This window comes from Trichosurus vulpecula, chromosome 3 (genome assembly GCF_011100635.1).
Source record: "Trichosurus vulpecula isolate mTriVul1 chromosome 3, mTriVul1.pri, whole genome shotgun sequence".
Lineage (NCBI taxonomy): Eukaryota > Metazoa > Chordata > Mammalia > Diprotodontia > Phalangeridae > Trichosurus > Trichosurus vulpecula.
This window is the reverse complement of record NC_050575.1, coordinates 27907878-27927446: the sequence shown is the minus strand read 5'-3', so window position 1 is coordinate 27927446 and position 19569 is coordinate 27907878. Positions and strand designations below refer to the sequence as shown.

The 19569-nt window shown below is 40.9% G+C and overlaps 1 protein-coding gene across 2 annotated transcripts in view; it reads right to left on the bottom strand.

Annotated features, from left to right (window-relative positions):
* JADE2 (jade family PHD finger 2) overlaps positions 1 to 19569 on the bottom strand; it is a 180228-nt gene that overhangs the window by 140758 nt on the left and 19901 nt on the right. For both annotated transcript variants that reach the window (XM_036750294.1, XM_036750295.1), the window contains exons 2-3: positions 17273 to 17330; positions 13348 to 13433 (exon numbers count right to left, since the gene is read on the bottom strand). In XM_036750294.1, the coding sequence (XP_036606189.1) occupies positions 13348 to 13433; positions 17273 to 17330 (144 nt within the window). The remainder of the gene's footprint in view (positions 1 to 13347; positions 13434 to 17272; positions 17331 to 19569) is intronic.

The window sequence follows — 19569 nt, the reverse complement described above, 5'->3', positions numbered from 1 at the left end:
GGAGTTAGGAGAATCTGAGTTCAAATTTGGCCTCAGATACTCTCTGGTGGGACCCTGGGCAAGTCACTTAACCCCAACTGTCTAAAAAACAAAAGGAAAAGAAATAGGGAACCTCAGAAGAACAGTGGTTTTGAGGTAAAGAATTTCCATATCCGAATCCTATGACTAATAAGATGCAGAACTAGGTATTTTCTCTAATTTTTGTAACCTCTCAAAACTCTTCAAAATAAAAATTATGATTAAGAGATAAAGTCTTCACAGGCTAAGATGCTAGGAAGCCTAATAAGGAAACAATATGATGAATTAACAGCATCTAATCCTTAACTCATTCACTCTGGCTTCTAGTCTCTGGCAAGGTGACACAGGCTTGTGTTTTGGGATCCACTCGGCAATTCCCTTGCTGGTGCAGACATCTCTACTAGCACACCCCTCTGTCCAGGGCCTCACCCCATCATTCTATAGCAAAAAGCAACAGGATTCAATTCTACCCACACTCAACCCCCTGAAGAGGACAGGAAGTTACAGAAAATCAGAAGCTGGCTCTGCTTGGCATGGCAGTATGCTTGCTACACTGCGGCAGACTCAGCTAAAGAACTTAAGAACAGAGGGTGCCAGCTTGTGTATGGCACCACTGAGATTTAAGGGAAGGGGACTGGTATCTAGCTGGGGTTAGGTCTTTCCCCCCAGTAGGCACCTGAAGAAGGGACTTAAACTGGTGAGAAGTGAATTCTCTAGCATGAGAAATGGTTGCTATAACTCTGAGTTCCAACCCTTGAGGAAAATCACCATCAAAAGGGAAGGAGTCAGAAATGGAGCAATAGGGGGATATAAAGGAGAAAAAAACCCTGTAATTAAGAAAGATCTTAGAAAGAAAAAAACTCAAGTTAAAAACTTTAAGCAAATAACCAACAGGAAAAATATTAGTTATGGAAAGGAAGACAGCCTCCAGGATACCTAAACAAGTCCAAACACCTCTGAATAAAACAAGACAAGGGAAAATGCATCAACATCCAACAAAGTAGACAATCCTGTTGATTCCCAACAGAACATGTACATGAGGATGCTCCTGCATGGTTCAAGAGAGAAGTAATACTCATGAAAGCAGAATTTTAGCCTGTACAGAATAATTATTTTTTAAATTACCAATTTAAAACTAATTTTGAAAAACTAAAAAGAAAAAAAAATTGGCAAGAAAAACTTGACTCCACAATAGCAATGCTTTCCAAAGAAACAAAAGAGAGACTGAGAATACAAATACACAGAAGTAAGGGATAATCTCGAAGAGAAACAAAAAGCAATAATATTATAAGAACACATAATCTCTAGACAAGCAAAACATACTGATCTTGAAGACAGGATATATAGTTTTATATATATATATACACACATACATACATACATATATATACATACATACATATATATAGTGGATATATAGTGAAAACTTAGTGATCATAAGTCTCAAGAGGAAAACAAATAAAAAAAACCTGAAAACCATAATGTAAGAAATAATACAAGAAAACTCTCCAGAACTTCTGAACACAGAAAACAATGTACAAATTGAAAGAATCCACAGATTGCCTCCAGAAAAAAAATAAAACAAAACAAAAAAAAAGCATGCTGTAAATTCCAAGACAGATTGTGGCTAAATTAAACAATTGCAATGGCAGGCAACAATTTCTTCAAGGCACCAGGAGAATATAAATAAAAAGAAAAAGAAATTTAAACAACAAACGGCTATTTTGCACCTACTGTGAATAGGAGAGAAAGAAATGGTTCAAAAGAGCTAAAATCTCAAGATACAACCCAAGGTGACATAACCCACAAACCTAAGTCTATTTATCAGTGAAAAAGGACAGATATCTATTCAGGAAAAGAGAATCCTTTGAAGCAATCCTCCAAAAAGAGAAATGAATAGATTATTTGTTTTGCAAATACCCAGAAAACAGAAACACAATAAAGATAAAGAAATACAGCAACCAAGAAAGATACAAATGAAAAAAAAATCTAGAAAAAAAGGAAAAAAAAACTTGAAAGAGAAAGACATCTATTGGGTTAAAGACAACAACAAAGAGATAGCAAATGTGGACCCACTAAGTGATTTCTTTCTAAAAGTAAACAAAGAGATAATACTAAAAGTAGAACTTAAATAGAGGGAATGATGGGAAAGGAAATACAGGAGACTAGACCTCACAGCACTTCTCCTACAGGCGCATCAATGTTTTTTATGGAATTAAACTGCAGAAAGGGAGAGATCATAAAAGAGGAAAGGAGAAGAGAGGATTGTGTGATATATACTAATCAAATCAATAGTAAACAACAGAGGAAAATAACTTCTGTGGTCTCTGAGGAAGAAGAGGGGCTTTGGGGCGGAGGGCAAAGGAAGGATTGAAACAAGAGAAAAGACAGAGGGAAATCTAGATTTAGTTGAGGGAGGAGGTCACACCGAAGAACAGTCCCATGGAAGAGAAAAGTATACCCTGAAGATGGGGACCTTAAATTGGAAGAATTCTGCGGTTGACTCTTAGAGAATCCACTACTTTTAAGTGAGTGCTGTTCCTCTATGGAAATGTGCCTCAGGAGAAGGGTAGCAGAACTCCTGGAGACAGCCTAGACAGAGAAAGAGCATGGACCCATTTCAGGGAAACGGGAAAAAATGATCATGGGGAAATCAATGGGTACTAATGGACTACATAATCACGGACGCTGAATTTTTTTTTGTTTTACCATAGGAGCAATACTTCAACCTTCTCTCTCTTGTGTAGGATAATTCTAAGAGTGAGTTACAACTGAAAAAACGGGGAGAAGGGAAAGATCTACAAGGCAATAATATATGCAAACCGTGAAAGAAAGAATAAAAGTCTAGAATAGAAAAAGAAAAGGGAATTGAAGAAAAAAAACAATAGAAATAAATCCTTTTATAGAAAAAGACATAGAAAATGAAAATCTTAAGCTAACAAAACACTTTGAAGGGGAGGAGAGGAAGGAGTATGTTACTTGCCTTTTTAAGTGAGAGAGAGAGAAATGGGAAGAATTAGACAACTAGATAAAGGGGTGAAAACGAATTAATAAGTAAAACTCAAAAACGAGAAAGGGTTCATAAACAGCAGGGGGAGGTTGAGAGTGAGATGAAAAGAGTCTAGGAGCAGGATTACGTTAAAGTAAATTAAGCAAAAGTAACGGAAGAGGCAAAATACTGTAAAATTCTAACTTGGAAAACAATACACAAACACATATGCCAAATGGGGGGGAAGTAAACCCAACTTTAAATGTGAATGGATTAAGCAACTTAATAAGATAGGAGTGACAGATTAGGTCAGAAAACAAAACTACACAACCTCCTGCTTATAAGAAATACACTTAAAAAGCAAAGAAATACACAGAATAAAAATGAAGTACTGGAATAAAATTTACTAAGCAACAGGTGAATCCAAAAAAGCAGGAGTTGCAATCATGCTATCATACAATGCACAAATTCATAACATAAAAAGAGATAAACAAGGAAACTAGGTTATGCTGAAAGGAACCAAAGATAACTGGTATTAATATTAAACTTAAATGCTCCAAATGCTTTTAGCATCTAAATCCATAAAAGAAAAATTAACTGATTTACAAGAAGACATAGGCAGCCCACAATAATATTAGGAGATTTTAATGTCTCTCTCTCTCAGATATGGACAAATCTAACAGAAAGATAAACAAAAGATAAACAATATAGAATTGAGCCTAACTGAAGAAATTAGAGCTGAAGGACTTTTGGTGTCTTCTAAATGGTATTGCTTTAAAAAAAAACCCAAAACATAATTTTCAGTACCCACATGGAACTTTTACAAAAATTTACCATGCATTAAGGCAAAGAGATATTGCAAATAAATGTCAAAAATACAGAAATAGTAAACAAATCCTTTACAGACCATAACTCAATAAAAATAGCAAAGGCTCAGGAAACACAAGCAAAAGACACAGAGCCAAAAAGGAGACCAAACAATGAAATCCTAAATAATGAGTGGGTCAAAGAACAAATCATAGAAACGATAATTATATGAAAAGAAATTATAATGATGAAACAACATACCAAAATTCTGGGATGCAGCTAAAGCAGTCCTCAGGGGAAAAATTATACCCTAAAAACATACATTAACAAAATAGAAAAGGAGAGGATTAATGAACTGAATATGCATTTTTAAAAATTAGAAAGTCAATAAATGAACAAATCTAAGATAAGCACAAAAGAAGAGATAGTGAAAATTAGGAGAAATAGGTAAGATAAAAATTTAGAAATAATAAACAAAACTAAGACCGGTTCTTTGAAAAGACTAACAAAATTGAGACACCTTCAGCCAACCTGATTAAAAAGAAGAGGGCAGAAAATCCAATCAACAAAATAACAAATGAACAACATCGAAATCACAAAACCAAGGTGAAATCACAACACAACCCAAAGAAATAAAACTAACAAAACTGAAAACAACAACAAAAAAAAGAGGAGTATCTTTTTTTAAAAAGTCTAAACTGCAGAAAACCAAAGTGTTTTAAAAGATCAGTATTTCAAAAATTAAATAATCCAATCTTATGAAAAGAAATAAAACTAGTTGTAAATGAACTATCAAAGGAAAAAAAAAAACCTGCTCGTCTTGATGGATTCATAGGAATTCTAACAAACTTTTAAAGAACAATTAATATCAATACTATATAAATTATTCTCAAGAATTGAGAAAGAAAGCAGCCTAACAGATACTTTTTTGAGATAAGCATCATATGAATACCTAAGTCAGGGAAGGTTAATGCAAAGGTAAACTACAGACCAATATCATTAATGAATATTAATTTGAATATTTTTAATAATCCTGTCAAACTATAGCAATTCATCCAAGAAAGAGTTTACTATGACAAAGCTGCATTCATAACAGGGATGCACAGATGTTTCAACATCAGGAAGACAATCACCATAATAAATTACATTAAAAAAAAAAAGCATCCAAAACCACATGGTTATCTAAAGAGATGCAGAAAAAGCCTTTGACAAAGTGCAATATTCATTTATACTTAAAAAAAAAAACCTACAAAGCACAGGCACTGAAGAAATTGTCTTAATATCAGAAAAATTACTTTCCAAAGCCATAAGCAAGCACAATATTCCATGGGGATACACTAGAAGCTTTAAAAAAAATAAAGAGTGAGGATGCCCACTCTCACCATTATCATTAGATATAATTTTAGAAATCCTAGCAATAGCAGTTAGACAATAGAACAAAATTAAAGGTGTAAAAGAGAAGATAAAACTATCCCAATTTACTGATGACACGATGGTTTACTTAGAAAATCCTAAGGAATCAGCAAAGATGTTTATTGAGATAAAAGCTTCAGCCAAGTTTCAGCCTACAAAATGAACCCGCAAAAATCAACAGCATGTTTACATAACAATCACAGAATCCAAGAAGCAATCACAGAAAGGGAAATTTCACTGAAAATATCTACAAAATACATAAAGCATACCAAGGCCCATAAAATATTTGTATCGATAAAACTACAAGATGCTCCTTAAAGAAATGAATAACAACTTAAATAGCTGGAGGAGTATTTAGTGCCCACGTCTGGGCCATGCCAATATAATAAAAATGACAATTATGAAAGAGATATTTTTCACAATAACAAAATTTGTTCAGAGAAATAAAAGTTCTAAAATATCAAGGGAAGTAATTAAACAAGAGTCAGTGAAAAAGGGAAAATAGCACTTCCAGATTTCAAACTATATTATAAAGCAGAAGTCATCAATACCATTTGGTACTGGTTTAAAAAAAATGGAAAGCAGACCAATAGAAGAAACCTTACAAGAGAGAATTAGAAACAATGGAAATCAATGATCCACTGTCTGATAACTGGAAAACTTTAAATTACTTAGGAAAGAACTCTGTATTTGATTTTTTTTAAAAAATCTACTGGGAAAAATGGAAAGCGGTCTAGCAGAAATTAGGCTTAGATCAATGCCTGCACAATATTCTACCATAAATTCAAAATGGATATGTGACTTTAATATTAAAGATCATACTACAAAAAAAATCAAAGAGAAGTAAATCACATACCTCCCAGAGCTACAGATAGGAGATACACTCTTAACCAAATAAGTGGTAGAAGCCAATTACAAAAGATTAAATAGCAGACTTTGATTACCTGAAACTGCATGAAAAAAACCAATTCACCTAAGGGAAGCACTCAGATTGGGGAGGGGAAATTCCTACATCCAATTGCTCAGATAAGGATTTAGTATTCATGATATATAAACAAATAACAGATATAAGTCCAAAAGCCATTCCTTGATAAATATGAACATACGGTTCTCAAAGGAATTACAAATTTTTAACAATCATATGAAAGAATGCTCCAAATAACTAACAAGGGAAAGGCAAATCAAAACAATCCTGAGGTTTAACCTCATAACCTGCAAATCGCAAGCAATGACAATAACTAATGTTGGCAGGGCTGGGGGGAGATAGGAAAGCTAGCATACTGTTGGTGGCTCTGTGAATCAGTACAAGCATTTTGGAAAGTAATTTGGAATTATGCAAATAAAGTGACTAAAATATCCATGACCTTTTGATGCAGAGGTTTCATTACTAGATGTATAATCCATGATAAGAAAGGCCCCATATACACCAAAATATTTATAGCAGCACTTTTTGTGGTAGCAAAGAACTAGAAACAAAGTAGATACCCACAGACTGGGGAATGGCAAAACATGAATATAATGGAATATTGCAGTATGAATAATGGTGACTAACAGAGAAGTCTGGAAAGATTTATATGATCTAATGAAAAGTAAAGTTAAGAAGACACAAGAACGCAATATACATAATGATTTCAACAAAGCAAATGGAAAGAACCACCATAAAACAATCAACGATGAATGCTGAAAGATTATAAATAATAAAAATGGTCTCAAAGAAGAGATATGAGAAGCTATCCCTGGCCTACTCCTTTGCAAAAGTAATGGGTCTACATGTGTGGTACACTGCATACATTTTCAGACTTTTTTTGATATACTGTGACTTTGAAGCCTGTTTTCTTCTTCTTACTCTATTTTTTCTCTTTGAAAATATTCTTTATTATATGGGATGCCTCTTGGAGAGGGTCTGCAGTAGGATATGGGGAGAAACTCTAGTGATATAAAAACAAGACATCAATAAAAATTATTTTTAAAAGGAAAGATAATGAGCTCTCTTTTAAACATAGTGAGTTTGAGATGCCTAGGGGACACTCAGTGTGTAACATCTGACAGGCAGTTAGTTACTCAGGACTTGAATAAGGCTGTATACGTACACAGATTTGGGAGTTGTCTGCTTAGAAATGATCATTAAACCCAGTGTAACTGATAAGGTCACCAAGTGAGAAAGTATAGAAAGGAAAGAGAAGAAAGGCCACAACAGAACCTTGGGACCTACTCCCATCTGAGAAGCACGACGTGGATGATGACCAAGCAAAGGAGATGGACCAAAGGTCAGGCAGGTAGAAGGAGAACCAAGAAAGAGCAAGGTCATGAAATTCCAAAGTGAAAAGACTATTTAGAAAAAGGCGGTGTTTAATGGCATCAAATACCGAAGGGAGGTTGGGAAGGATGAGGATTGAGAAAAGGCCGTCAGATTTGGCAATTAATCACCTGTACAGATCACCTGTAACTTTGGAAAGAAAGTGGCAGAAGAATGGTGAGATCAGAAACTGGAATACAGAGGAGTTAGAAAACAGAGAGAGGAGGCAAAGGGTGGTGTGGTAGAATCTATTCAGATTTCTATTTTTTTTTTCCTTCTGGATGGGAGAGACCTGGGGATGTTTGCAGGCAGAAGGGACCAGTGGAAAGTAAAAGACTGAAGATTGGAGAAAGGATGATGGTCAGGACAACCTGCTAAAGATGAGAGGGCAAGGGGCTAGAGGATGTGTGTAGAAGGTTTGGCTGTGTCTAAGAGAAGGGCATCTCTTCACGGAGGACTGGAATAAGGGAGGAGATGGTGGAGGATGATGCCAAATAGGCTGTGAGATGAAGAGAAAAAGAGGGAGTTCACAGCCAATCTCTTTGATCCCTTTGACTACTCCAGGCTATTCACTGAATAGGCGTTACCTCACTCTAAGTGAGTACACGAAAAGGCCTTAGCCTAAAAGGGCCAGCGTCTCCCATTGCATCCTGGGCCATCTCCAGTCATCCTGATGAATATCTGGTCATTGGACCCAAATGGCTCTGGAGGAAAAAGTGAAGCTGGTGACCTCACCCAGCTCTCCTTCACTCAAATCAAAGTCAAGTGCAAGTCGCATCATCCATGATGCCACGGTCCTCTTCGAAAATGAAGGACAAACATAACAAAGATGTTTTCTCATTAAAGCTGCACGTATTCAGTAAGCCCTGAGAAGCAGTCTCCACTACGGTTTCCTTCCAGAAAGTCACAACCAATCAATCCTTTTATATTTTTGTTGACCGACTCTATCCTACTCTCCTCGGTGGTTGTTCCAAAACTTCTTAGTTCCTCAAAGCCTCATCTCCCCAATTCCCTTCCCTTGTGGCAGATTTTGGCATCTTCTTTACCAAGGAAACAGAACCCATACTTTGTGAGCCCCCTCATCTGCCTATGGCATATCTCAAAATGCTCCTCACCAGTGCTCTTCCTCTTCTCTTTTACTCCTATCTCTGAGGAAGAGGTAGCTTTTCTTTTTGGCAAGGTCAATCCTTCTACTGGCATCCATGATCCTAGCACATAGAGTTTTCTCCAGGAGCTTACTTCTAGATCATTCCTTCTCTCTCATCTTAAGTCTTTCCTTATCTACTGTCTCCTTTCCCACTGCCTACAAACACACTCAGGTTTCCCTTAGCTCAAAAATAAAAACAATAAAATAAAAAATAAACCCTTCCATTTAAAATGTCATCCCCTCAAGATATCATCCTATATCTCTTCTCTTATACAGCTAAATTCTCTGCCTCTACTTCTATATTCCCCCACTAACTTTTAAACCTGTTTGTAGTCTGGTTTCTGATCCCATCCCTGACTGTGACTGTTCTCTCAAAAGCAATCAATGATCTTTTAACAGCTAAATCCCATGGCCTTTTCGCAGACTTCATCCTTCTTTTTAATACTGTTGTCCACTTGAATAGTCTTCCCTCCCCTGGATTCCTTGATACTACTTTTGCTTGACTCTCCTATCTATCTGAATGCTCTCTCTTTCTCTCTCCCTTAATAACCACACCTGCTTCCATGGATTCAAGTACTATCTCTGTGGATGACTCCAAAAAATAACTATCTACACCTAATCTCTCGCCTTTGTTAGAGTCCCTCCTAGATGTCCCCTAGACTTCTCAAACTCAACATACGCAAGAGAGACTATCTTCTCCCCAGAGCTGTTCTCATCCCCACTTCCCAAATTCCACTGTGAGCATCCCTGCCTCCTCCTAATCACCCAAATTCCTAAGTTTGGAATCATTCTCTTTACTCTCTTCTAATGACTCATATCTAGCTATTTGCCAAGTCCTGTCCATTCTCTCCACCCTCCTCTTCTCTACTTATGCAGCCACCAGTCTTGCTCAGGCTCTCCTCACTTCTCTCACCTAGGCCACCACTGCAGACCATTCTGAAGGCTCTGTTCCAGTCTCTCCCCTCGGCAATCTATTTTCTTCCTCAGCCATGTGGACATGTCCCCGTCCTGTTCAAAAACCATCAGTGGCTCCCCTGCTGTCCACAGCCTGGCAGAGAAGCCTGGATTTCACAATCCAGCTCCCCGCCGTGTCCCAGATCTTTCCATCTCAGCTCTTCAAGCACTCTAGGCTACAGTGGAACTGGATTCCTGGCCGTCCAATGCATTTACATAGGCCACTACCATGCCTGCTATGTGCCCATTCCAGGCAAGAAATTACTGTCACCTATGGGTAACCAGGTGGCACAACAGATAGAGCATTGATCCTGGAGTCAAGAAAACCTGAGTTCAAATGCAGCCGCACTTACTAGCTGTGTGACCATGGGGAAGTCACTTCAACTTCTGTTTGCCTCGGTTTCCTCAACTGTAAAATGGGAATAACAGCCCCTACCTCTCAAGGTGGTTGTGGGGATCAGATGAGAGTATATCTGAAAAGTGTTTAACACAGCTCCTGGCACATAGCAGGTGTTAGAGAAATGTTTATTCCCTTTCCCTCCCCTGCCTCAAATTGCCTTGGAGAATGCTTATCCGTGTTTGCTTTGCATAGAGGAGGTGATTAATAGGATCATAAGATTTAGATTTGGAAGAAACCGTGGATAAATGTTTATAGAATTGAACTGAAACCAGTCATATGAAACATCATAAGGCCTCTCTGTAAGGCAGGGGCCAGTACCCACCTCACACAGGCTACTCAGCTGCATCAGGCTTTTACTGCAAGGAGCTGGTCTGTACTGGGGGGTGATGGCGCATGTTATACCAGGGCTCTGCTGCAGTTAGGAAAAATTAGCATTGCTTGCATATAATTGGCACATGCCCACACAGACCCATGCCTATTCTCAGGCAATTTTCACATTAAAATGTCATTCACCGCTCCCCTATAGGCTGTTATGTCTCTATTTTTCTCATGTTTTTCTTGGCTCCCTATCACCCTCCCACCATCTCTGGCCCACCACAAGTTATCGAGAAGAAAAAGGAGAGGCTAGATGTAGGGGAAGGGTGGGTGGCAGGCAAGAACTGCCTCTGAAAGCTGAGTCCCCCCCACCTCCTATGTGTGTTCACCAGCTTCCCATCAATAAACACAGAAGTGCCTCTTAGCACTGTGCTAGGTAGGTTTCTCATAAAGAACTGCAGGAACAGTTACAACCAATGCACAACAAAGGCATTCGTGTCTCTAACTGAACAGTGACAAGTTACCTGGAAAATGTCTCCTGGTTGGGGTCTGGAGTTGAGTAAGAAGGATGTGGAGGAAGAAGCTTCTAGACAGCACAAACTATGACTAAGACTAGGAAAATCAACTTGGGGACTTGGGCTAAGAACAAGCCACAGCTGTGGGACTGTGGGGAAAAAAAAAACCATTTGATTTTGAAGTCACAAGTTCCAGGTTTGAATCCCAACTTCATCACTCCTGCCTGTGACCTCTGGCAAGCCACTTAACCTGTGAGCCTCAGTTTACTCATCTGAACCAGCTCCATTACTTACCTCACAGGGCTGTAGTAAAGACCAAATGAAATAATGTGCAGGAAGATGCTTTGTCATCGTGAGAGCACTACATAAAAACGAGCTGTTATTAAAGTGCTCCTGCATCCTTTTAAACTCCCATCACTGCCACAAGCAGAATCCAATTTTCTCTCCCACAATGACTTTGGGAGAGCTGCTGTTTTAACCCTGACTATTCACACACCAGATTAAGATTTACGAAGTGCTCTACAGTGAAAAGAGCATTGGCTTTGGGGTCAACGGACCTGTATTCAAACCCCGACTCTGATGCTTACTACCTGTGTGACCTTGGGCAAGTCACACAACTTCCCTGGGCCTCCGTTTCCTCATCAGTAACATGAGGGGGTTGGACTCACTGGCCTTTGACGTCCCTGTGAGCTTTAGATCTATGATGCTATTACATCTCATTTGGTCCTCACAACAACCCTACGAGGGAGATGCTAATATTCTCTCTCATTTCACAGGTGAAGAAACTAGGAGTTTAAGGAACTGGCCCATAGTCACACAGCCAGGAAGTGTCTGAGAAGGAATCTGAACCCAAGTCTTCCAGACTCCAAGTCTACCACTACTGCACCATACTGGCTCCCTAGGACCATGTGGACAGATGGAAAGAAACCTGGATTTTAAGTCAATGGAGCTGGGTTTGAATTTCAGGAATTACTAATTTTGTGACTTTGGGCAGGTCACCTCCCCCTTGGGCCTGTTTTTCTACCTATAAAATTAGGGAAGGGCGAGTGTGCTACATCTCCAAAGTGACAGTTAAGTTCTAGACTTAGAAACAGGAAATCCTAGGTTAAATTCTGCCTCTGATACTTCCTAGCTTTGAGACTCAGATGTAAAAAGGGGATAATAACACCACAAAGCAATGTTGTTAAGGCTCAGATGAGATCACATTCATGTCAAGTGCTGTGTAAACTTGAGGAGAGGGGCCTCTGACCTCTGGTCAAAGGCAGAGGCTCAGAACATGCCTTCTTCTCTCACCTCTCCTTCAGCCCCCACACTGACATTCTGTCCTCAGGAAGAACACAAGGCCCATCAAAGTGTCAAACTTCTCTCCTATTTCAAAGCGTTGTTGAGGATACCCAATTCCCAGACAAGCTTGCTGAGCCCAGGGGACTTCTGGTTTTCCTCAGGACCAGTTTCAACCTTCCCTTTCAGGCATTCTCTGGTGTTGGGTGGGATGAGATCCGCTCTGAGGCAAGAGAACCATAAACCCTTTCCTGGGCTAACTAAGCTCACGTTCCTAATGAAAAGAACTCTGGACTGGGAATCAAGCTCTGGGTCCTAGTCCAGGCTCTGGAATTGATTTAATGGGTGACTTTGGACAAGTCCTTTCTTATGCTGAGACTCAGTTTCTCCATCTGCCAAGTAAGGAAGATGGACCAGGTGATCTCTAAAGTCCCTCCCAGCTTTAATATATTATGAGAATGCCTTCCTGATTCTCCTTCCTCAGGCTGGAAAATGGGAGTTCTTCTCTTTTTAAAAAAAGAACTACATTGTCCTACCTAAGGGGCTACCTTAAAGTCCCCTTTCTGCTTTTGTGCCACTTAAGGCTCTCCTCTCCTTCCCCTAAACTCCTACCCCTCTTGGAAACACTTGATTTATGGTTGGAAGGGCACCTAGAGATCATTCAGACTAAATCCCTCATTCTACAGATGAGGGAACAAACCCAAGGAGGTTGACATGCTCGAGGCTGAGCAACAGCAGAGCCAGGACCTAGGCCCTCTGACTCTAAATTGAGTTTTCAGGCCATTAGCCCACAGCTGCTTCTTGTCTGGGGCTTCTCATCTGGTGCTAAGTATATGCAAGGACTAAGTTATTTAGTTATTTTTTATGTGTATGTTTGGTGGTTTCAACCATCCTGGGAGCTCTGCTTGGGCAGGAACCAAGTCTTACCCTTCTTCCTCATACCATTCCTCCCCCGACCCCAGAGAGTAATACTAAATGGAACCCAGCCCATGACAAGTGTTCCACATGGACTTGTTGAATGAATGAATGAATGAATGCTCTACAGGGTTAATACTGGCCTCTGAACTATGAAGAGTTTCTGGGCCTGCTATAAACCCACACTTCACTATTTCTGTTGATTCTTCAGGGAAAATGACCTCCTGTTCTAGCCCTACAGCCCTGGGACTGGGAGATTTCATCCCCAGAAAACTGTGAGGAGGAAATCAGACACACCTCTGATGGTTTCTTCTCTTTTTGCCTGGGCCAACTGGGCTTGTTGGTGGGAATCTTGGAACATCTTGAATTGGAGGTGGTGTGACCTAGAAAGAATGAATAGGGAAGGTTATCCAGAGAAATGGCTCCCCAGCACAGAGCTTCCAGAGGGCCCCATACCACCTGGAAGACCAAATCATCAACCCTGGACAAAGAGAAGCCTGTAATCCCAACAGTAACAACCTTAGCCACAGCACTGACCTTGTATGGCTAAACCAAATAGAGTTAATATTAAAAGTTGCCTAAGTTTAAACCAAGTTAAACAGCAATTTAATTCCCATGGAATAATAAAGACTAGTTTTGGGGAAGCCAGGGGAGCAGCAACTAACCAAAAGGTCGAAGTAAGCTGTTGGAAACTCTGAACTTCCTGTGATTTAGACACCACAAAGACAGAGAGACAGATACATAGGATCTTGGCTGGAGGCCAGCTGGGCCTTAAATACTGGGTATATTCCTCTGATCTGTGAAGTTAAGGCTCAGGAGACACTACATATCCATGCCTTTCTTCCCACCACCACCTTCAGTTACCTAGGATGACAGTCAGAGATCCGAAGAAAATGAAGTCTTCTACTCTCGGTCCCCTATGCGAAGGCCCTTTTTTCCCCTGTTCTATGACTCAGTTTTCTCATTTATGAAATGGAAATATTATCTTTCCCCTTTAACCTGCCCCATAGTCCTTTTGAGGCTGATCAGAAGGATAAGTTTAAAAACTGCACACAGCTCCCAAATGTGGACTAGGAGGTAAAACTTTAGGACCACATACAGACAGGGGGACTTGTTAGGTTCAACTACATGTGTCCACTTTAATGTGGCCGAGAAGGCAATCACCATGTCCCTAAAATGTCATCACACACTGGAAATGCACACCTTGGCAATGAGGCTCCTTGAAATAGCTCTAGGGTCACTGTTCTTTCCTTTTAAGGTCGTGCTAGGAACTCAGACATCTATGAAAGAAAGAGGGCTTTGAGAAGAGAAAGAAACAGTAAGGAAAGAGCCTATTTCTAGCTCCCCAACCTCTGAAAAACAATCCCTGGGAAACTTTACAACTTCTCCATTCAGAAATTTCTTATCTTCCCATGCATAATCCACTTCAGTGGTATAAAAAAAAACCCCAATAATCAAAAGTTTCCACTTAGTTTCTCTAAACCAAGTTCCTACCACAGAGCAAAAAAGCTCCCACCTACCATAACAATACTTCCTTCTCCTACTAAGTAAAGCCATCAAAAAAGGTCAAAGTTTTGTTTACAATTGTAGCCAATTACTGTAGTGGGAGGGAGAAGTTTTTCTTCAGCTAGAATATCAAAGTCTACTGAGATAAAGGTTCTGAGGCCTCAGACTATCACAGGCTTAGACTCTCTAAGCTTTCCATTTTAGGAAAAGAGAATTTGGCTTTTGGCCAAAGGGGCAGATACAGTTCGGAATCCAAGTCCCTGAGCTAAAAGTCCCCTCAGATTATTTGGTGCAAGTCTCTCATCGAAAGGATGGGCCAACCAGAAGGGTCATGAATGGCCTAACTTCACACAGCAGAGTGAGGGGCTAGCAAAGGCTCCCCCTTCCAGTTCAAGGCTCCTGCCACCACTGAAGCAGGAGCCCAGCTGGTCCAATGTTCAGACCAGGCACAAACTCTGATAAAGTAAAAAGTGCAGGCTCCCACCCACCTAAATGCTGACTATCCTTCCTTCACACACTCTGTTTTTCATTATCCATCTGTACTGTCTCACTACTCCCCACCTTATACTGTCCTCTTACACTTCTTGTAAGTAACTGCCCATCCCTGGAAAGACTCTCCCGAGCCCTCATTTCAAGGCCAGACTCCTGACAATGCCTTCATGAAGCCAACTCTCCAATGGAAAATGACCTCTGTGCATCCTCAAATTTTTGAGCGAGTGAGTGTGTATGTGTGTGCGTGCACGCTATATAATCTAACTCTTCAAGGGCATGGGCTGTGTTCCCCTTTCATCTTTGGGTGCCCAATATGCACCCAGCACCAGCTTCCATGAATTCAATTATCATGTCTATGTTGATGATTCTCCAGCCCTGTCCAGTCTCACGTTTCTAACATCTTACACTTCTGGTGGGTCTCTTTGCCTCCAGTCTCTCCCCACTCCAATCCATCCTCCACTCAGCTGTCCAAAGGATCTTTCTAAAAGCACAAATTTGACCATGTTACCTCACCCCCTCCCCCACCTCCAGGACTGCCCCATTCCTCTTTATCAAACATAAAATGCTCTGGCTTTTAAAGCTTTTTATAGTCTGCCTCTTTCTCCCTTGGCCTCCAAACTTTTCCAGTTGTCAACTGACTAGCTGATCTCGGCCTGAAAGGAAGAGAGAAACTTAGGTAGGTCAAGAAATAAACAGCCTAATCAGAGGTGGGAAATGAGGGGGAGGAGAGGAAAAGATGGCTAACCTAAGTGGAATAGGAAAGCAGAGCTTCAAAAGTATTCTCTGAGGTAGAAGGATTCTCCTCAATAGATGCCTCTGGCTTACTAGCACAACTTTGTTTATTTACAATGCTCCAAAGCCTTCCTCTATCCAAACTTCACTGATTGCTAGGTTCCAAGATGAATGGTACTGGGCAAAAGGTTCAGCATTAGAAATCAGAAGCCCCCGTGAGTTCTAAGTCCTCCTTCTCAACGGCTTCAGATGACCCTGGACAAACAGCTTAACCTTCGGCCTGTTTCATCACCTACAGAAATGAGGATGTTGATACCTGCCTTCAGAGACAGAAAGTGTAGAGGCCATCTAGTCCTAAATTTATGGGAGACCGAGGCCCAGAGAAATAAAGGTACTTGTCCCAGGCTACAGGCATAGTGAGAGGCAGATCTGAGGCTAGGATGCAGGGCCCTGGACTCCTAATCCCTCATTCTTACCAGTAAGAATTTGGTAAATCAGGAGATCCTCTACAAGGATGAGGCTTTTTTTTAAAATAACTCAAGGAGGATTATTGTTGTCATGTGATTTTTAAGAGATTTCCAATCACTACTTTAGACTAATCACGGGGTTCTCCCTTGGCAGCTGATACCTCAGCACAATACCAAAATGCTTTATTTTCAACAACGTGAAACCGTTGCTAGGAAAGTCTCTGCTTTTGTTCTGTGACTGTTTGTCCAGACCTGAGTTTTTCTCTTCTGTGAGATGAAAGGGTTGTGTTCCTTTCCATCAGTGATACCAGGTGTCTAAAAGAGGAACCTACTGAATGCTGCGGGCTGAAGAATTTTTATCAACTATTCAGTCCCCAACTCAGTCCAGACAAGTGTTTCTGGGGTGCAGAGAACTCTATGATCCTTCGTCTTCTCCACAAGTCGGCATAATTCAACATAACCTCCTCCACAAAGTCTTTCCTGCTTCTCTCTCCTCCCTCCCAGATGCTAGTGCCTTCCCTCCTACAAAATCACCTTATATTTTTAATATGCCTCTGTATATACCCATCACCTCTCCCCACACAACGTAAGGTCTTTGAGCAGGACTTTTCTATTTTTTTTTTATATATTCCCCAGTGCCTAGTACAGAGTTGGTGCTTAATAAATGCTTATGGATTCTACCTCATTTTTCCCTTTATCCCTCCTCCGCAACCCCGCCCCCCACTGGAAGCCTAGACAGGCTGGTTCTGTGTGGTGTCCTACCCTGACTCAAACCTGGATACTAGAACATAGTGTCAGCTGATAAACAGAATTCCTGGGGGTAGAGTCCAGTTGTGGTTTGGGTTCTTTTTTTTTTAACTTCTCTAAAGAACTGAGGCCCAGGTACAATTTACTGTAAAGTGACCACCCAGCTAGGGCAGTTCCACCCCCACCCCCACCCCAGCAAAGTAATTATTCAAATGCCTTCCCAATTTGAGGTGAACAGCTTAGTTATCATGTCCAAAGCCTTGAATGAAAGGTCTTACTGTCAGTGGTGTCGGAGTTATCACTGCTGATGGAGTATTTTCGCCTCTTTTCTTCCATCTGTAACAAAAAGGAATTGAACATTACACCTATTGTTCAGGAAACTCATTACGGAAGCAGATCACTATTATCTCTGGGTATCAGCACACCACCCAAACACCACTACAAACACTCACCCTCAGGCATTCAAAAGGAAGCAGCATGTACCACTCCCCCACTCCCCCACTCCCCCTCCCAAGAGGGAAGCCGGAAGGCTTTGGTCCTAAAATTGAAGCCAAAGGCCTGGCAGAGCAGGGTCAGGCCTCTCTCATCTTAACTTCCCTCCCTGTAGGGAATTTTACCCCAGCTGAAATATCTACTAGCAGCGGCGAGAAGTCTGGTACCAGGAGCCAAGGTGGCAGAAGAGGAAGGGAGAGAAAGGTGGGGAAGTCCCTTAAGCATGCTGAGCCCAGGTCTCCAAGGTAGAGCAGGAAGTCACCTGTGGTCTTGGAAACCTTCTGAACCATTCAATCAGCTGTTGTACCTGGGGAAGAAGAGTGCGGCAGCAGTTTCCAGGTTGAGTGGCACACCTTTAGAAAGGTACCTGGCCACTTCCCAGGCAAGGCGAGCAAATGGAGGCCCAGCTCAAAACGAGGGGAGTGAGAAGGGAAGCAGCTTAAAGAAAGCCCTTTTATCTTGGGAGAGGAAGGGAATTGTTTACATTACAAAGGTATCCTTTCCTCTAGTTTCATTCATTCATTAACATGTGTGAAGGCCCAGGAAGGAATCCAGAGTGGGATTCTAGCCCTGGGAAAGGAAATAATTATAATTGCTAGAATTGTTGCTTTAAAGTTCGCAAGGAGCTCCATTTATATAATCTCAACTGATCTTCATAACAACCAGCTATCATTCCCATATTGCAGGCGAGGAAACTGAGTACCAGAGAGTTTAAGACTTGCCCAGGGTCACACAGTAAGCCTCAGCAGAAGGAACCAAACCCAGGTCTTCCTAACTCTAAGCCCAGTGTTTAATTCACAAAGCCACCTACCAGTGTTCCAGTCTCATGAATCAGCTCCAAGGAAGCTAGCCTCACATTTAACTCTGAATCAAAGGAAGGGATTGAATGGGTTCCCCCCTCACTGGTGCCACGAGACGGCCATTTGTCACTGGCACAGAACGGATTCTTGCCCAAGTGTACAGTTTGGATAATTTGGCCTCTGAGGTCTCCTCCAACTGTAACATTCTGTGACACCACGACCAAAGGCTGTCCTACTCATTCATTCAACAAATGCTGAGTAAGTGACTGCTACAACTTACTAAGCCCTGTGCTGGTAATGCACAAAGATTCAGTGAAAACTAGATCAATGCCCTCAACGAGTTGATATTGGAAGAGAGGGAGAGGGATATAACGAGTTCACAACAATAATGATCCATCCAGGGGGAAAAAAGTGGATGAAGAATGCCTATTAACCAGACTATAATATGCAGTGGTGTTGAGGTCTCATTAGCGCCCCACCAATGGGACAAAGAAACTACAGAGCTGCCCCTTGGTACGTATATCTCAAACAATTATTGCAAAGGGACCGTGAGTTAAGCTGAGGATTTAAGAGGAAGAATAAAGCCAGGAAGGGTGCCTTTGGGAAACTGCAAAATTCTTTTGGGGATTCCAAACAAAGACCCATCCTTTAATGGGATTGTATGACTGGCACATTAAACACTACCATCTCATAAGAACTAACAACAAGGATCACCCGGAGGACAATGAAAAGGCCGATGGTGGATGTGAGTACATAGCAGAATGATTTATGATAACAAAATAATGGACAAAGAGTGAAATAGGCAGGACTGTCAGAGGGTAAGAGCAAGAGATAGTCAATGTTGGCTCCCGATTATCCTCTCATATCTTCATAATGTCAAGAAAAATCAAGGGGGAAGCCTGTACATTGGGATGTACAAACTGATGGGAGGATGTAGGAACGTGCTTCACGGAAGAGACGGGCATGGATGGATGGTGATCTGCATTTTGGGAAGAAACCCAGACCCCATGATCTGATGGAATCATAGATCCCTTTGGATATTTGGGCTATATTATATTAAAGAATGGAGTACCAGAGAAGTACAAGGGAAAGTCTTTTCCATCGTGAGGATGTTCTCTTAATGCATGAACTCTGAGCTGTGTCTCCCTATCCTCACTGTGACAAAGGTACCTCACTTGAGAGATGACTAGTCAGATACCGGCTCAATATGAGATCAGGAAACAAACAATGCTGACTGGGCCTGCCGAGATCTACCTTGAGCTAATGTCAAACAGCACAAGAGT